The 19,120-nt window shown below is 41.0% G+C and overlaps 1 protein-coding gene and 1 pseudogene across 9 annotated transcripts in view; one reads left to right on the top strand and one right to left on the bottom strand.

Annotated features, from left to right (window-relative positions):
- DENND1A (DENN domain containing 1A) overlaps positions 1-19,120 on the top strand; it is a 600,479-nt gene that overhangs the window by 529,948 nt on the left and 51,411 nt on the right. For all 9 annotated transcript variants that reach the window (XM_060200131.1, XM_060200132.1, XM_016185023.2 and 6 more), the window contains 2 exons: positions 419-475; positions 11,321-11,452. In XM_060200131.1, the coding sequence (XP_060056114.1) occupies positions 419-475; positions 11,321-11,452 (189 nt within the window). The remainder of the gene's footprint in view (positions 1-418; positions 476-11,320; positions 11,453-19,120) is intronic.
- Positions 6,692-7,198, bottom strand: LOC103129025 (large ribosomal subunit protein uL1-like; annotated as a pseudogene).

Genomic DNA, 19,120 nt, shown 5'->3' with positions numbered 1-19,120 from the left:
AGGCCATTTAATCTGGGCAGAAAATTGGTCCTGAGACCTTGCCCTGGAATGCATTAGATATTGTGAATCATACAGCCAGAAAAGCTTCTGCTCTGCTCTTACTAGTAGCTGTCACCAGGCCACAGAGATAAGTAATTATAGAGGCCAAAAGAAGAGCTTTGGAAGAGAGAGGGAAAAAATCTGTGCCATCAAAATACAGAAAATAAAATCTCCATAGCCTCCTTAAGGGTTTGTTGTTGTTGTTTTACCTTTTAACATTGTATTTGTTTTCATAGCCATTATGTTTTCAACTTGATGATCCCATTTTCCCTTCCTTTTTCTAGTAATCAGAGAAGGTGATTCACAATGGACTGAAATCAAGCATAGTCCCTGCTGGAAACAGAAAGGGAATCTTAACTTAAATTAATTTTTCATGCAGGCAAAAGATCATGCAAAAATGGGAATAAAAGAGGTGAAAAACCGCTTGAAGCAAAAGGTACTTGAAGTTCTTATTCAAAATGTATAAGCACCCTGTATGAAATGCGTGGCCACAAAAAAGTATGATGTGATCAATAGAGGACTGTTTGATACAGTGTTGTTAGCACACTTCAAAATGCATTACCAGCTGTCCGGGAGTTTTCACACTATTATAAATATTCACAGGCCAAAAAAAAAACTGTCTTCAAATAACATTAAGACTCTGGCTTAAACCTACAAAGGCAAGCAAGTTCAGAGTACCCCTGTTGGTCTGTCCATGGCCTAACCCACTGAGCCCAAGCTTTACTGGGAAACACAGAAATTGACTCAATCTCCCCATTCTGGCCTTACCTCTTTCTACAGCTGCGCTCAGCCTTGGAGCTGATTATAACCAAAATCATGAAACACCTGCAGAAAAAATGACTGTCATAGTTTCAGCATGTATATGGTCACTTTGCAGACCCAAGGCCAAATGGCCAGGCCCACAGTGGTGTATTAACTTTTGTTTGAGGTACTAAAAGGCAGGGAGAGGCTTTGACTATCAGTAAAATTATATATGAAATCGTACAAATTATATGTTGGCTAAGAGTCCCCTGATTTGATTCTCTAGACAATACTGTGAGGTTAATGTAACAAAGAATTTTTGTATGACTGTGAATATTATTACTATTATTATTGCCACCTTCACTTACCAAGGATAGTTCAGACTAGGAGTTTTTACACTGAGTTCTTAAAAGAACCTGCAATGGTCCACCTGTTTGATGATAAAACAACTATAATTAAAGGTAATATGATTTGTCCAAGGTCATACTGTTCAAGCCTGGCCTAATGAAGCCAGAATCAAACTCCAGTTTCATCTACTTTATACTACCTTCCTAAAAAACTGTTTTGTTTTTTAAAAGATGTTTGGGACCACTTACTTCAGTATCTTCCCCCACTCCTCACAACACACCATTCTAATAAGTACCTTCATCTATCTCAGCAGTGTTTTAAGAATTGAAAGCAATTTTAATTTTATGAAGTCAGAAAGGACCACTAATTAACTTGAAGTGGTTGAAGGAATTGATTCCTTTCTTTTAATTAGAAAATAATTTGTTCTGACTAAGCATTTAAATTCTTAGTTTCAGCTGCCAGTGAATTTTTCACAATTTAAGACTCACATTCTGAAATAAGAACGCTGTAGTGTAAATCCAAACAGACCTTAAGTGTGCTCTGTTTTTGCCAGAGACTAGTAGGTGGAATTTACTTGGATGTTAAGTCCCTAAGTAAACCTTTTTTTCTCCTGCCCCAGTCATATAAATTAATGAATTGGACTGCAGATACAAAATAGAATGTCAGAAAGGGTATTTCTCATACCTGGAAGCATTGACCCTCAAGAAAATTATCACTTTGGATATTAGCATTAGAATACCAATTTTGTATGCCTGAAGTTCCTGAGGCTCCAGGTTTGATCCCTGAGATCTCTCTCTATCTCTTTTTCTTTCTCTCTCTCTCCTTACACATACATAAATAAAATAAATCTTTTTTAAAACCGGTTAAAAAAAAAAGAACAAAAATTCCCCTCTATGATATAACATAACATTTTTGCAAATAACCAGTTGGGCTCAGGTTTTTTGTATTGTTCAAAGACTCCCTTAAACAATCTAGATCATTCTCCTTCCATGCCATCTCCTTTTTTTTTTTTTCCTTGATATCTAAAGCAGATTTCCCCCTCTCTCTGCTCTCTCTTCCTCCTGGCAGTCTTTTCAAGACTAGGTTCAGGAGATAATGTTCTATAGAGAGTGTCAGTACATTTCAGGTGACACAAATGGTGAAGGCATTTTATAGAAATGTGGCTTGTCACCATCGGACTGTTGACAGATCTATTAGTGTACCCTTTTCAATTTTCACTTTCCCCCCTTCGATCTTACAGATTTCCACAGACTTGATATTTTGCAGTCGTTCTTAGAAAAGCTGTTTTGTAATTGAGACTCTAGCATTGTTCAGGGTAGACAGGACTTGGTCTTCCACAGCGTTCTCCAGCAGCCTTTTTTGAGCTAATTTAGGATTTGACTTCATCTGACCTCTCTCACTGCCATAGAAAATATTTCCTTGACTTTTTTTGTTTCCCTTCTCCTTTGCCCCCTCCTCTTTATATGGTGATATAGCCATGTTGCTCCCCAGATGTATCTGATACAGACATCTCAAGTTTGGTTTCTGCTATGAAATTGAGGCAGTTCCTAACAAAGATCCAATTTTCAAATGTGCTGGGTTGCCACCTGGCCTCCTCTAACTCTGCATTAGCAATGGTGACCCCACAGATATAATCAAGAACCCACTCTTGCCCTTTTTGCTCTTGCCTTGGGTTTGAATTGCAAATAGAAAGCATGGGGCCGACCTATGGAGAGGTCACCATGGTATGTGGAGGGTCCATCTCTAATATGACTGAGCAGTGCTCTCCATCCCTTGTTCATTTGTGCTGCAGATTTTCAAAGGCTCTGAAAGAGGAGCTTTCAGGGTCTCTGTGTGACCATTGGCAAATAATTGTTAATAGATACTATAGTGTGACTGTATCACATATCTGCTCTGCTTCAGCCCAACAACAATAAAAGAAGGACGGATAACATATTTCCCTGGATAAATGGAGCAAGGTGGTCAAGTTCTTCTATAGCTTGGCCTCCTTTGAAGTTCGATTTGGTCAAAATTAGGAAAAAGAAATAGCAAAGATGCTACCTAGCCATCACTTTCTAAAGGAAGAATGTAGTGATTTCCTCCAGCATGTCCCCTGCCAGGTCTGGCTAGCAGAAGAATGTCTCAGGGCTGGGCTTACTGCAAATAGCATTTCCTTGCAGCACTGCACAAAACTGACATCTGAATACCATGACATCAGAAAGCAGTGACTGCACCCATGTCCTCCTCATTAAAGAACGTTGAGATCTTCACATAGGAAACCCTTTTTTTTCTGGTCTGTTGGGGTACTTCTAAATTTTTCCCTTTTTTTCTTCAGTATCAAAATGATTTTAACAAATGAACCCACTGAGCCATCCTCTTTAAAGTTCTGAAATATTAAAAAAAAAAAAAAGAGAGAGAGAGAGAGAGAAGACTTGTTGATGTAGTCTCTATAATTCAAAGGAGCAAATTCACAGCAAAGGTTTGAGTTTCTGGCCAAACATTTCTTAGTGTAGTGAAGAGAGTGAGTAAGCATGTGCAGGGCAGGGAGAGCTAGGTAGACTCTTGTAGAACAGACATGTTCACACCTTATCACACAACTGTCAGCTCCCTGTCTCCAGACACATTAAAATACTCTGCAGTCTCAATCACCTCCAACTTTGGATACTATTTTAATATCAATATTCATTTGCATTTTTGGTGGGGTAAGAGACAGAAAAAGAAAGACACAGTGTGCATCTGAGAACAGAGAGCAGCAACCTGAGTCAGAGATGACATAGCCTCTCCCTTACCCCCCACAGAGCCTTTAACAAATGCTCAATGTGGCAACTGGACTTCTGAGACAAATGAGCTTGGTTCAATGCTAAATGTGGAGGATATGCTTTGTGTGACTTTGAGTAAGTTACTGGACCTCTCTGAACTTAGTTTCTCATCTGTAAGCTAGAGGAAGTACAGATCTTTATTGAATTGTAAAAGGATTAGAAGAGGTGATACACAGCATTTTGGTGAGAGTGGCGTGAAACTATACCCTTTAAATAACTATTAAATCACTAATAATATAAAAAAAAGAGGTGATAAGTTAAACAGCATTAAATAGTAGCCACACAGTAAATGGGACTCCCATTCTATCAATTCTTTCATATTCTAACATCTGAAGCAACCAATCTCCCCAGCTACCCATATGCACATACCCAGGGGATAGAGTTGGCATAGGGTCGTCTCTTTTATTGGCTCTTCACACAGTACGATAGCAGTCTTTCTTAGCTCAGTGATTTCAGTCACTTCCTTAGTTAAAATCTTTGACCTTTCAAATTTTCACCTCCTTGGCTGGTCCCTCCTCTCTACCTCCTTTGGGTCAGGGGTGTTCTACTCACATTCCTGCCTCATAAAGCCATATTCTTACCACTTTCCATGTCCATGGCCCACCTGAGCTCCCACCTAGAGATACTCAGAACCCCTCCTCCCTCCCTACTCTTGTTTCCTGTCTTCTGGCATTCTGTCTAAAGAATACCCCTTCCTTTCTCTGGGGACAGGTAGATATTACATCTCAGTCAAGATTTCCCCTCCTTGCAGACACTGGGGAAGATAAGAACTGGGGTATTTTCTGATTCCTTTACTTTACCAAGGGATAGTAATTGGTAGGTTCCCTATGTGCTGAGTGGAGCCCTGGGATTTCTGGGATTCCTGGGAAGAGATTTGCCACCTGTAGTGGCCTTTGATCTGTATCTCTGCCTAGATTCTTCTTCCTATGTGACAAACTTACTTCTCTTGTCAGCTTCTTGGTTTTGCTTTTTATTTTATTTTTATTTTTTAATAATTTTTAAAATTTATTTTCTCTTTTTGTTGCCCTTGTTTTTTATTGTTGTAGTTATTGTTGTTATTGATGTGGTCGTTGTTGGATAGGACAGAGAGAAATGGAGAGAGGAGGGGAAGACAGAGAGGGGGTAGAGAAAGATAGACACCTGCAGACCTGCTTCACCGCCTGTGAAGCGACTCCCCTGCAGGTGGGGAGCTGGGGGCTCAAACTGGGATCCTTAGGCCAGTCCTTGTGTTTTGCGCCACATGTGCTTAACCCGCTGTGCTACTGCCCAACTCCCTGCTTTTTATTTTTAATATATTTTTCCTACTTACAAACAAAAGACATGCTCAATTCACACTTAATCAGAGAGGCAAAACCAAAATATTCTCATTTTATAACCTGAATTTTCACTTATGATAACCTGAACATTTCCCAGACCATTAAATGTTTATTCTCAACATAACATTGTTTTAAATGACCACATACAATTTTATCTAATATACCTGTAGGTGTTAATCAGTCCTACTGTTGGATACTAGTTAGTTCTAATTCTTTTTCTAGACAAATATCCTCATAGTTAAAAAAAAAAAAACAAAAACTTGCATGAATTCATCAAGGTAAATTTCAAGAAATTGATTATTGGGCCAAAGAGTATATACTTCTTAAAGGGCTTTGATATATGTTGCCAGCTTGTGTTCCCACCAAAAGTGTGTGAGATGCCTATTTTCCCATACCTTTATTGAAATGTTTCAGTTAATTCTAAGACCATGATTTCTTCTGTCATGGGTATCCAGAGCTGCTGGTTTGGGCTTGTACTTAGTAGTAGAGACTTCTGCTGATATTTCAGCAGGACCTGAACAAACCCAATTTCTTTCTTTTTTTATTTTTTTTTATTTTCTTTCTTTATTTATTGGATAGAAATAGCCAGAAATCAAGAGGGAAGGGGGTTGATAGAAAGAGAGAGAGACAGAGAGACACCTGCCGCCCTGCTTCACCACTTGCAAAGCTTTCCCCTGCAGGTGGGGACTGGGGGCTTGAACCTGGGTCTTTGTGTATTATAACATATGATCAATCAGGTGTGCCACTACCCAGCCCCCCTACCCCAATTTCTTTCTTTTTTCTTTCTTTCGTTATTCATTCATTCCTTCCTTCCTTCCTTCCTTCCTTCCTTCCTTCCTTCCTTCCTTCCTTTCTTTCTTTCTTCCCTTTTGTTGCCCTTGTTGTTTATTGTTATGGTTATTGATGTCATCATTGTTGGATAGAACAGAGAGAAATGGAGAGAGGAGGGGAAGACAGAGGGGGAGAGAAAGATAGACACCTGAAGACCTGCTTCACCGATTGTGAAGGGACTCCCCTGCAGGTGGGGAGCCAGGTGCTCAAACCGGGATCCTTACACCGGTCCTTGCGCTTTGTGCCACCTGCGCTTAACCCACTGCGCTACTGCCTAACTCCCCATCCCCAATTTCTTTCTTAACAATGGCTCCTCCACTTTGCTCTCCCTAGGATCCTGAGAAGAGCAGTTAGTTGTCTTTTTCTACAAAGAATAAATAGTAAAGAATTTACTAAGTTGCTGGGACAAGCCAGACTTTGTGTGAAGGCTTTACACTTTTAGATCTTCTCCTCCTCCTCCACCACCTCCTCCACCTCCTTCTCCTTCTCCTCCACCTCCTCCTCCTACTCCTCCACCTTTTCCTCTTCCACTACCTCCTCCTTACCCTTCTCTATCTTCTTCTCCCTCTCCTTTTTCTTCTTGTTTTAATGGCAGTACTGGGTTTGTTAAATTGGGATTTAGTACAGACGCTGGGACTTGCCCTTGGTACTCTTGATGTATAAAGCCCAGACATCCTGCCAATTCTTTTTGAGCGATAACACTAGGAAATTAACAGATATGTGAATATGTGGAGCTCCAGTGGCGCAATCGGTTAGCGTGCGGTACTTATACAGATATGTGAATATTAGCACACAAAGTCATCATCTTCACATGCCCAACAACCATTGCCAGACACAGTACCTTCTTCATTTGGAACTTGATAGTAGACTTCACTTCATTGGCTTTGACCACCATATACTCATCATGGGTCAGCAAAGAAAGAAACTTGCCAGCCTTATTCAGGCCTGTGCCCAGGATTTGGAGATCTGCTTGATCAAAGATTCTGAGGCAAAAATGGCATTATCCTTCTTGGTCAGCTTCTTCACCAGTTTCTTATTCTTGTTCAGTTTCTTCAGTGCATCAGTGTCCATGTGGGGAATGCCCATGGCCTTGCCTTCATCACAGAGCTGCTGGTCCCCCAGAACACACAGATCTTGGAGTGGGAGGTAGATTTAAGTCCAGAGTGTCCATTCACCAACAGCTAGTCTGACTTCTCAGATGGAGCCAGCAGGTTTGAGCAGGCCTCCCCACACCTTCCTGCTTGTTTTCAGACCCAGGGTGAGGGTCGGTACTTTTAGAAAGTAAAAGTAATATGCAGTGCTGCCTCTTATAGCTTAAGTACATTTGTACATTGGACACATTTTCCTTCCAAATATTCAACCCAACTTTACAAAAATACATTGCTGAACATAAGGGAGCAAAAAAAAAAAAATCATCACTCCACACCCTAAAATATATCTTTAGCAAAAGGTGAATTTCCTAGGAAGAGCCTAAAGGCAGAATGGAGGTTACCTTTGAAAGCTAGAGAAGTCTCCTTAGGAAGATCTACTCAGTAGGGAAGGTAAAATTTCAGTCTATATGCCTTTACTGTGCCCTTTTTTGTTAACCTTCCTAACTGACCTTCCCTTTCTTCCCAAATTTCTCTACATTAATCAAGCTGTTAAAGATGGTGTCTAAGGTCACAGGGTGAGCTACTCAGAATTTCTGCGTCTCTCATATATGTACAGACTACATCCATGTTATTAATAAATTGTCTTTACTTATTCTCTTATCAATCTCACTGATAAATGTTTATTTGTGGAAGAACCCAGAATGATGTAGGATAATTTATCTCTGACCCAACAAGAACATATTCAAGGCTCTGAGACAGAATATTCTCAATTCATAGTCTATAGAGATCTGAAGACAAATACACAGATATAAGTTGTGGTAACATAGAATCATTTTAACAAAATTAGTGTCAGAAATCAATTCTGATGGCTTGCTGAGCACTCCTCAATTCAGAATACCTGAATCAAGTGTTATTGTTATAAACTGATAAATAGGAATGCCAGAAATCACAGCTCTGGGTTAATCTACTTTCTCGCTGTGTGGCCTATGGTAAATTACCATCTCTGAGCCTATATCCTTGCATATATATTCCTGTTTACTTTGTGGTTACTGTGGAAACTAAATGTGATAGTAAAAGTCAAGGGTCTGAAAAAGTGTTTGTCAGTAGTAGGTGCTCCACAAAGGGAGGCTTCTTTTAAGATGATGCACTTCCCGGTTTGCACAGGACAGGATCTAACAGTTTGCACAGGACTATAACATTTTTCAAAGCTTCCTCACATCTCATCTCATTTAGCCATTCTCCCAGAAGCTTTGAAGTCCCCTAAGTAAGTGATGATCTCCCCATCATAAAAACAAAGGATTAGATGGGAAGAGGTTGAGTGACTTAATAAACTCAGACATCTAGTTAATAGGCAAAAAAAAAAATTTAAATAATGAAAATAAATTTAAAGAAAACTCTAAGTCATCGTTTTCCTTGTAAGTTTAAGCTAAGACACTTTTCCTAAAAGTATCACACATTTTTTAAATAGTCATTGTGTTATAGCTTTCCTTACTATCAATATTTTCTGGGCTGTGGAGAAAGCATAATGGTTATGCAAAAGATGTTCATGCCTGGGGCTCTAAGGTCCCATGTTCAATCCCCAGTACCACCAAAAGCCAGAGCTGAGAAGTGCTCTGGTCTCTGTCTTTCTGTCTGCATCTCATTTTCATTAAAATAAAATAAATAAATGTTTGACTTCATTTAACCTCTTTTGTCTATCCTCTCTGTAAAGCCATCTAGGCCCAAAATGCTACTTTTGCCCTTTCTTACTTTCTGATTCATAAAGAGGGGCCCCCCTCCCTCTTTGTTACACTTAGAACACCTTGGGCAGCCCTGTCCAAAAAGATTCATTTCTTAAAGTCAGCCTCTCTCAGCAGTGAACCTCACCCCTGCTAAGACTTGTCCACATAATGCAAGATCTCTCTGCAAAAGCAGGAGTTATTGGTCAATCTCTGTTATTACCAAGTAGTACAGAGACTACAGCTGGCTTGAATTTACATACATGTATATCATATATATGTAAAGTCACAGAGATTCTTATATGCAAATATATTTTTGTATATGCACAGCAATTCTGTAGTCATATATATGTAATCCTACAGTTTATTGAATACCTTATTGATAGGTACTTAATATTATTGTTCTGTTCTTATACAGTACACTATTGAATAGTAGTGTTCTAGACATTCCCACATTGCCTTATTTCTGTTATACTTCATAGCTACCATTTTACAGATGGAGAAACTAAGGCTCAGAAGTGTTAACCTGTTTTATTTCCATTTTGGTATTATTTAATAAGGGATAATCTTCTTCTCTGTGCTACCATTGTCTCTATTTGACTAAGAAGTTAAGAGCAAGTAATAGTAGGTAGCAAGACAGCTCAATTGGGTAGTGTACTGCTTTGCCATGTGAGCAACTGAGGTTTGAGCACAGCCCCCATGCACTGAAGTGCTGTAGTCTCTACCGCACCCCCCCTTTCTTTCTGCCTATCTCTGAGAGATTAAAAGAAAGCAGTGATCAACTATTTATATGCAGAAATTAATGAATGTATATATTTAGTTGACCTTAATTAACCAAGATGTACATTTGTTTTTGTAATGTAAAGAATTGAAAATTCTATTTACTATTTCAGTCTGGCAGTGAACTATTTTTACTTGGTACAAAATAATGATTGATTTTTTTCTTGTACATTTATTCTCTGCCTTGTTCCAGTGAAGATTTATGCAACTTCCTTGACTTAAATAAAGCATGTGGTCAGTATAGCACAAATGGGTGTTATCCCCATCTCCAAGAAACCATGGGTATAATTAGCTGCAGTGTTAGTCAAAGGAGCCATCACCTGCCTCTTGCACATCATGGTCTTTCCTTCTGATTTGACGTCATTCATCAAATCATTTCATTCACCAAATCTAATGAATTGTATCATTCATTATAAGTTAGAATCGTAGTTATTGATGTTGTTGTTATTGGATAGGACAGAGAGAAATAGAGAGAGAAGGGGAAGACAGAGAGGGGAGAGAAAGACACTTGCAGACCTGCTTCACCGCCTATGAAGCAACTCCCCTGCAAGTGGGGAGTTGGGGGCTCAAACCGGAATCCTTACGCCGGTTCTCATGCTTGGCACCACCCGTGCTTAACCCGCTGCGCTACTGCCCAACTCCCAAAATTTCTGAATTTAATAAGTGTTTTAGTTCTTTAAGTTTTCTTCAAGTCAGTCTGAGTGAGGACTACTCAGACTTCAGTCTCTTCATTCTCTGCTAGAAATTTTCTTTATAAAGCTAAGAAAGAGGAAGCAAGAATGTATCATTTCACAAATAGTAACATTATCAGTAAACAAATATGGAGAAAATGTCCTCACTCCTAATAATCAAACCCATGCAAATTGGAACAACAATAAGGTCTAATTTTTCTCCTCGTAAATTGGCGATACATTTTGAAAATGGTAAGACTAAGGAGTATGTGAAACTGATAACGTATCCACTGCTGGTAGTTGATGTAAATTGTAAAGCAGTTTAGTAGAATGAATAAAAAATCCTCTGATATGTCTGTATCTTTTGCCTTAGTAATTTAATTCCTGGGACATTCTATAAAAGAAATAATCCTAAAGAAAGAAAAACTGTGATGTTGTCACTATGGTGTTTAGAAAATGAAAGAAATTTGAAATAACCTAAATGCCCAATTATAGTAGTATAATTTAGTGTATATCTATCTACTCAATGAAATACTATGCATCTTTCAAGAGTATAATTACAGTGACGATGTAGCACCCTAGATATGCTTATAATATTATAGAAAATAGAATGTACTGTTATGCATGACCTTTGATTGTATATGTTTTGAATATCTGAATGTAGATTAAATGAATATGCAAAAATGAAAATAGTCATGTAAGGATAGTAGGATAACAGTTTGTTTTTCCCTCCATTACTGTTATTTACTATTATGTTGTCCTTGTAATTTAATGTGCTGGATTTTGGATTCTCTTGTCCCTAAAAATCAAAGAACTATATTAGTCTTCCCTTTCCTCCAACCCTAACAGGAAGACTAGGGACTGTAGGAAGAAGACCAGGGCAGGTCTCTTAGTTTGGAGAATGGTGGTAGGGGGGTTGTGGGAGCACCACTGCTCACAGCAAATGCCATGACTCTGACATCAACCCCATTGGGCTCCTCACTACAGGACATCACTGAGAATGGCTGTGCCCCCACCACAGAAGAGCAATTGCCAAAGATTACACCCTCCCCCCTGATGGAGGCCAAGGATGCCAAGCTCCGAGATGAACGGAGGCCAATCACTGTCCACTTTGGTCAGGTATGTACCCTGGCCCGTTAACCACTTGGGTTGGGTTTATGTGTTTTTAAGCATAAGCTGTAGAGGATGCAGCTGATAATTTTTCATTTCAACTCTTTAGCAAAGCAACTCCATGGGGTTTTTGTATATCTTCAAGTGTTTATTTGGTGCAAACATATTTTAGAGATGAATTTTCAAATGTTTGGAGGAGGCACACAGCTCAGGTCATAAACTAGCTCGACTCTTAAATAAAGTCATTAAATGCAACTGCTGCCTCCCCCACTCCAGGCACCTCTGTTAGCTAAGCATCTCATTAGAACACTTTAGCATCCCAAGCCCTTCTTTGCACCTCCAAATAAAAGGCAACAAGCAAAGTCTTTAAAAAAATCAATTAAGAGTTCTTTATTAATGTACTTCCTGAAAATCAATATCAGGACTTGTGCTTCTTAGAATAAACACTGTGCTGCTGTCCTAAAGATCTGGATGTTTAACCAACTCTTTTCAACAACCTGAGCATTTGAAAAAAAAAATGTCTGATTTTTTTTTCCCCTTGAGTAAACATTCTACACTGTGTAGAGACTGAATTTTATCTCCTATCAGTAGTTACATTTGCTTGAAAATGGTTGTAATCTTTCCCTTACTTCTCTTGATTTGCAAAAATGCCTTAAGTTTTTGTTTTATGGGAAGTGGCTCTGTTATGAAGACATAGCTGTTAGAAGAATTTGCAATTATTTATTCTTAAATTTCCTGATTATTTAGTCATTTATTAGGTAAAATATGATTAAAGTCAACTTCATGATTTTATCTTAAGTATGATTGCTACTTCATTACATACAGTAGCTAGAAACATACATATAAAATATTTCCATTTTTAACAGGCATTTATCAAGTACCTGCCATGTACCCGTCACTGAGCTATTTAGAAATGAAGGGAACTAGTGAAATTATTGATATGGATCATTGAATTTTCTAAAACCTAAGAATCTGCCTCCGTAATTGGTATTTTTATATTTTCAGAAAATATGTTCACACATCTTAAACTTGAAGAGGCTGACCTTCTCTTTGCTTTTACATTTAAAAGGAATGTTATAAAAATTGAAACATAGTGCAAGAAAGTATCCTTGGGGCAATGCTCCTTTGGTTAAAAATTATATTCAAATTGTGTTGGTGTTCACATCCCTGAAGAGCTGCCTCTTTCAGGGCTCAGCCCTGCTAGAGAAATCTGCACCCCAGTTCCCTGACTGTGTTTGCTGAAATCACAGCCCCTCCTTGTCACCAGCCTAGCATTCCAGGGCCAGCTTCCTGCTTTCCTTTGTCCTCATTCCTGCACACACTAACCTTCCCATGAAAAGAGCCCTCACTGGAGTTTGGAGCCCATTACTGAGAAAGGGGGTGGGAGAGAGGGATTTCATGGTGTTAAACATTCCATTTTTGAAACACAAAAAAGGAGGCCCTATTTGAAATGAAAAAAAGACCTTCTTTCCATTTCAGATAGAAGTAGAGATGCTTTAATGCCGTTCCCAGCTAAATGCAGAATAAGAGTATGTGTGTGCACGGGCAGGGGATAAACAATTAAAAAAGCCACCCCAAACTCTGTTGAAATAAGAGCTGTCGGTGCCTTCATAGGTCTATAAACTGGAAAGGATGAAAGTGGTTTTTTTTTCCCCGTTTGTCACTTCCCTCACGTGGCTGCCAGCATTATGCAAGTATACAGGAAGGCAGGGTTGTTTTTTTTTTTAATGCATGCATGTGGATTAAGGTCAAGCCCTAAGTATCAGCCATGCAGCAGGCTCTCTCTTACAGCTGCAGCCGCAGAGCCTACCCACAGCCACGAGATGCCTTAATTGAGACGTGCTGTCAAAGTGACAAACACATTTGCATACAGTCTACACTCTATTTATTTTCTCTGGAAAGGTCTACAGTCTGCTGTTGGTTGAACATTCTTAATCAGTTTGCTGTAAGTGAACTGCCAGCTAGCTCACTTGTGCTGGCCCCTTCTTCATTAGGTGACAGATTAGCTGCAGGGGGGATGGGCCCTGGAAACTGCAGACCCCTTTCTTTTAACTCTTTGCAGCATTGTCCTGGTGCTGGGCTGACCTACCCAAGCACCTGCTTAACCCCGCTGTCAGTGTTTCTAGAGCACCTACTACTGGTGGGCTTGAATTTCAGAGACTTTACATTCTTCCCAGAATGCAATTTTTTGGTTTCCATTTCAAAAAGTTTTGCCACCCTCTCTCCTGTCGTTGGTAATTTTTTTATTTACTTGATTCTTTTCCTTAAACTCATACAAGTTTTTGCCTTGTCTTAAGGGATGACAGTGGTGAGATCATAGGTTTGATGTACTCCATCAATTTTGTCCTAAGGCACTTCAAATAGAATTAAAGTGCCGAAGCATGTGTCACCTAAACCAGTTAGGTCCCCAGTGGGTGCCTTTTGGAAAGAATGTCTTCTCTGCCATTGTCCTGTGAGAATGGAGTCACTAGTCACATTTTATGGACCCTGCACTGCAGTTTAGTGGTATGAGGGAAAGGAGTCCAAGACAGTCAGAATACACAGCCCACTCTCCCTACCACAAGCAGGTATTTCAACTGTTTGATACGTCTCATAAAGCTAAGGTGTCCAAGCAAAATCAGTTGAGCTAGCCTGACAGTATGCACTAGCCTCAGAAAGATCCTTGCCTTGAGTTTTCATTTCTGTGGATTTTATGTTTGTCAGAACACTTAGCTCTCTGGTGGAGACAGAGACAATGAGATTGTTGGTGTATTAGTCTCTCTGTCTTGCAAGCTGGTGCTTATGTAGCTAGCCTCGGGAGCTCCGTGGAAGTGTTCAGCAGGGTGTCAGGGAGCCCTATCAGGGCCTTGGCAGAGCCCTCAAACCTCAGTGCTGCAGGGGAGCTGGAAGAAGGTAGCATCAAACAAAGGCAAGAGCCAGGCATTCTCCTCCTCTGCTCAGTGAAACTCCTTTTTTAAAGGTTATGACCAGCCCTCCATTGAATTCTGCATCTAATCATGTGTGTATTGAGACTTGCCATTTATTTAAAAAAGAAAGAAAGAAAGAAAAAATTCTTATAGGTGTAAGGAGAGAGAGACAGACCTGCAAATGGACAGTCCAACCCAGATTATTAAGAACAGTGAGAGAGCTGAGCTCATTCATCCAGAGGGCCCCACACAGGCAACCTCTTCACCTCCAGGAACACTCAGCATTGTCCCAAGTTGGGCCCTCCAATTAAAAGATGTTCTGTCAACAAACTGAACTCACCAACAACCCATTTATTTTCCAAAGCATACCTATGTGGTGCCACTCAGGGCAGTGATGAGCCATATCGAGGGCTCCAGATAAGAGCAAAATGCATAGATTTTTAGTTAGCCTCTACATGTTTTATTTAAAGAGTTCAAAATTCCCGAATCACTTGAGAATGCCTAGTCCTACCTTGGAAATGCTTTGGTTTAGAGAAGCTTTAAATAACTCCTTCCCTCCCAAGTTCTGAATCATTGTAAAATATGGCCCAGCCAAATGAAATTAAAATGCCAACTCTTTTATTGATAAGTCTGAAAGTGAGTACTGCTTTAGATCTAGCGCTAAATAGGCTTGTGAAAATTCCTCCTTAGAATTAAAAAGTAGGGAAGCATCACGAATGGTGAAGAAATGCTGCAGTTGTCTGTCTCCCCCTTCCCTATCAATCTCTCTCTTTAATAAATAGATAAATAAGTAATTTTTAAAAAAACAAATTAAAAAGCCACGATCTGGTAAAATAGCTCACTTGAAAAATACACTGCTCTGTCATGTGCACAAACCAGGTTTGAACCTGGCCCCCATTATATTGAATGATGCTTTAGTGCCTTGGGTCTCTTTCATTCTCTTGCTTTGCCTCTCTGTCTCTATCTTTTAAAAAAATGATGAGCAGGAGTCTGGCGGTAGCGCAGCGGGTTAAGCACACGTGGCACAAAGAGCAAGGACCGGAGTAAGGATCCCGGTTTGAGCCCCCGGCTCCCCACCTCCAGTGGAGTCCCTTCACAGGCGGTGAAGCAGGTCTGCAGGTGTCTGTCTTTCTCTCCCCCTCTCTGTCTTCCCCTCCTCTCTCCATTTCTCTCTGTCCTATCTAACGACGATATCAATTAACAACAACAATAATAACTACGACAACAATAAAAAGACAAGAGCAACAAACGGGAAAATAAATACAATTTTAAAAAATGATGAGCTACTTACTACACACCAGCAAAGTGGACCATCATAGGCAGTGCTGGCCATGCCAACGGACTCTGATGGAAGTACCAGGAAGTATGCTGGCTAATGAAACTTGCTCATTTCCCTTCTCTCAAACTCCCAGGCATGAACTCCTCCTCCCCCAGGCAGGAGTAAATGAGAGCATGGAGAGAGAAGCTGAGGCCTTCCCCCAGGCGTCTCTCTCCTGGGATAAGAATGGACAGCCCTGTTTCTCAGTTGCCATGGACAGAGGGAGACAGCAGGGACCTCCCCAACAGGAACCCCCTCCTCAGCCTTACTCCCGTCCCCTTCTGAGAAGTTGACAGAGGTTAATTCCCCCAAGGAAACTGCACTGCTCTCTGCACGTAATGAAATGGACAGGCCACTGTGTACTCTTGACATGTGTCTTCTTTCTTTGAATCCTTACCATCAGCTAGCAAGGAAGATCACACCTTGCCCACTGTAGAAGTGAATAACCAGACACTTGGAGGTTATTGTTTGAATTAGTAGTTAGGCCATGCTCCACAGCCAGCCGAACCTCTGCTTCTCTCTGTTGGGCTATTGCTTTTTTCAGGGCATTATCAGTAGACTAGCTGTGGGAATCTGGTGACACTGGATATTAGTCCTGCACATGTAAGCCCTGAAGAAACACAAGAACATTAAGGCAAACCCACTTGGGGGGTGGGGCTTCCCTTTATTGTACCCCCACCACCACCACCACCATGAACTGAGTACACAAGCAAAATAATTGCCTCCCTTCCAACTTGATTCCTGTAAGTGTGTGTTGGGAGGTGCCCCTATTCTTCCAGCTGAGCAAAAGGTTTCTAAATCACTTTTACTGGAAAGTTTGAGAAGCCAGTTAAACCAAAGGCCAAACTAAGCACCACTGAGGCTTCCAGAAACCTGGAACAGAGTGATTTGGATACATCCCCAGGGGTTGCTCTTGGAATGTGACTGCCTGTCTGTTGCATGGAGGGTTCTGGCTTTTCAAGCATGAGCCAGGTTAGTCTGTGCCGATCTGATGCTGGACTGGAAAGAATACTCAGCCAGCACATGGCTTCTCGGCTTCTCAGCTCCCTTGGCTTTGAGTACCCTGAGAAGCCCTTTCTGCCCCTCTGAGCTTGGAAGTCACACAAGATTTTCTTCAGTTCAGCCATTACCTCCCAAACACCTCCAGCAGATATCCCCAGACACCTCAAAACAGGCCTGCAGGCTGAGCAGACAGACAGCCCCACTGAACTTGCCCCTCCTTTGTCTCCCTCTGCAGCAAATGACACTGCTCTCTACACATAAGCTTGTAATGGCACCCTGACACCACTCAGGCTTCTCCGTTCTGCCTCTGGGACACTGCTCGACCCCTTCCTCCCCATCATCTTAGCACACCCTTGGTATTGATTGCTCACTTGCATTACTCCACATCTCCTAACTGACTCTGTCCTCGAGACTCATTCCCCACAGTGTCCTGCACTTGGCTTTGTGGGAGCCACTTAAAACATATACCAGTCACCACATTCCATCTTACTCCTAGCCTCCCCTAAAGATCCCACCTTTGCCCTTGGCGGGATGCATGAGGTCCTTCATGACCTGCCTGCCTACCTCAGAGCAGGTAAATGTACCCTCATGTAAATCCTCCTGGCTCTTCTGGAAAGAGCTGGGCATTCCTGTCTTCATGCTACCCCAGAACTTGGCATTTATAACACATCCCCCACAGCCCTGTAATCGTTGCTTTAAATGCAGGCCTCCCTCCATGAGGAAAGTACACCACAGGACCTTGCACTGGACTGGTTTGTTGTTGATGTGGACTTTTACCTTGATTAATAGTTGAATCTTCTTCTTCTTCTTCTTCTTCTCCTCCTCCTCCTCCTCCTCCTCCTCCTCCTCCTTCTCCTCTTCCTCCTCCTTAATTCTTATAATTCTCCTTCTCCTTCTCCTTCTCCTTCTTCTTCTTCTTCTCCTTCTTCTTCTTCTCCTTCTTCTTCGTCTTCTTTTTTAACAATGGATTCTTTAAGGACTTGTATGCCAAACAAATTATTTGGTCTTGTTTTAGTTGCTGTGCATAATATTAAATAGTTTTGTTTATCTGAGGAAGGAAAATGAATATTCCATTAGTGGTCAACAAGTACTTCCAAATCACTTCATAAACAAGGCTTGTTTCCAGATAGGAACAGTTTCATATTATAGGGATTTCAAAAAAATAGTTTTAATTTTGTGAGCTTGAGTCCCTAAGGTCTGGTTCTATGTGCCAGGAAAGGAAGGGAGGGGATAAAGCAGAGGGAAGACTTGGCCATCCCCACTCCGTAACTCCTAGGTCTGGTGGACCTGGGAAGCAGAGGAGCATCATGGAAAAAGAAAGGTCCCCGATTCCTTGAATTAAAGCAGATATCTGCAAAAGAGACTAATCTGCATAGCTGAATTCAAAATGTAAAGCTAATTTGGATCATGGCTTTTAAATTTTTCTGGAAAAGATTTAAGCTTTGAAGATGGACTAGAATGCTAGAGTGTTGTGATAAGATGGTATTATTATTACTATCACAGCTTCTAGGGCGTGTCTTTATTCCTAGGAAGTACACACTTGAAGTATTTGGGGGTGGGTGGGGAAGTACTCTGAAATATGAAACCTATTTTAAATGCTATGGCAAAAAAAAATCACACACATGTACACACAAGCATGTACATATAATCCATTCAGAGAGAGAGAGAGAGAAAATGCAGATCCCATCCCCCAACCCCAAAAAAACTCCCAAAAAGCAAATGCACATCAGTGTTGGCGAAAATGTGGTAGGAAAGGATAAAGTACAGATTTTACAATTAGAAAGCTCTGAACTAAAATTGTAGCTCTGTCACTAACTAGCTAAGGCCCTTCAGTATATTACTTAACCTCAGTGAAATCAGCTGCCCCATCTTTAAAGTGGAAATAATAATACTCATGTCACAGGTGGTTATAGGATTAAGTGGGATATCACTGTCAGCTCTCTGGTCCAGGGCTGCACTTCAGCCCTTGATAAGCATCCGTCTTTCTCCAGTGGGGAAAAGCAGGCTAGCTCCCAGTCAGTCAGTGTTGTGACCTCCCACCCAGCCTGCCTGCTCAGCACATGATCATCTTTGTATCTCTCACTGGCAGTCCTCCTGCCTGCCCACTTGTAACTGGTTAGGAAATTAGTGTCAATGAGGGCAAGCAGTAGGGCAGAAGGAAAGGGGACTTGCAGCACTGCCAGGAGATGGCACTGGGAAGAGCAGGTGGCAGTGCCCAGATCTGACTGCTGGTGACCAGAAGGGGCCCAGGGATAGGTTAGGACACAGGTATGAATGAGCCAGATGTGCACCATGGTCTGCAGTCCACGGTCATTTCCTAGGTCTAGCTCATCAGCAGTGCTTTCACAGTCCACTACCCCCTCCTGCTCTGTTCCAACCCTATGCCATCTGCAGGGTGACCATCTGATGATTCTGCCTCCAGTCCTGCCAGAGTGTCTGTCTAGAGTTGTT

This window comes from Erinaceus europaeus, chromosome 10, assembly GCF_950295315.1.
Source record: "Erinaceus europaeus chromosome 10, mEriEur2.1, whole genome shotgun sequence".
Taxonomy (NCBI): domain Eukaryota; kingdom Metazoa; phylum Chordata; class Mammalia; order Eulipotyphla; family Erinaceidae; genus Erinaceus; species Erinaceus europaeus.
Note: the sequence above shows the minus strand (reverse complement) of the source record. Positions and strands in the feature narration are given on the sequence as shown.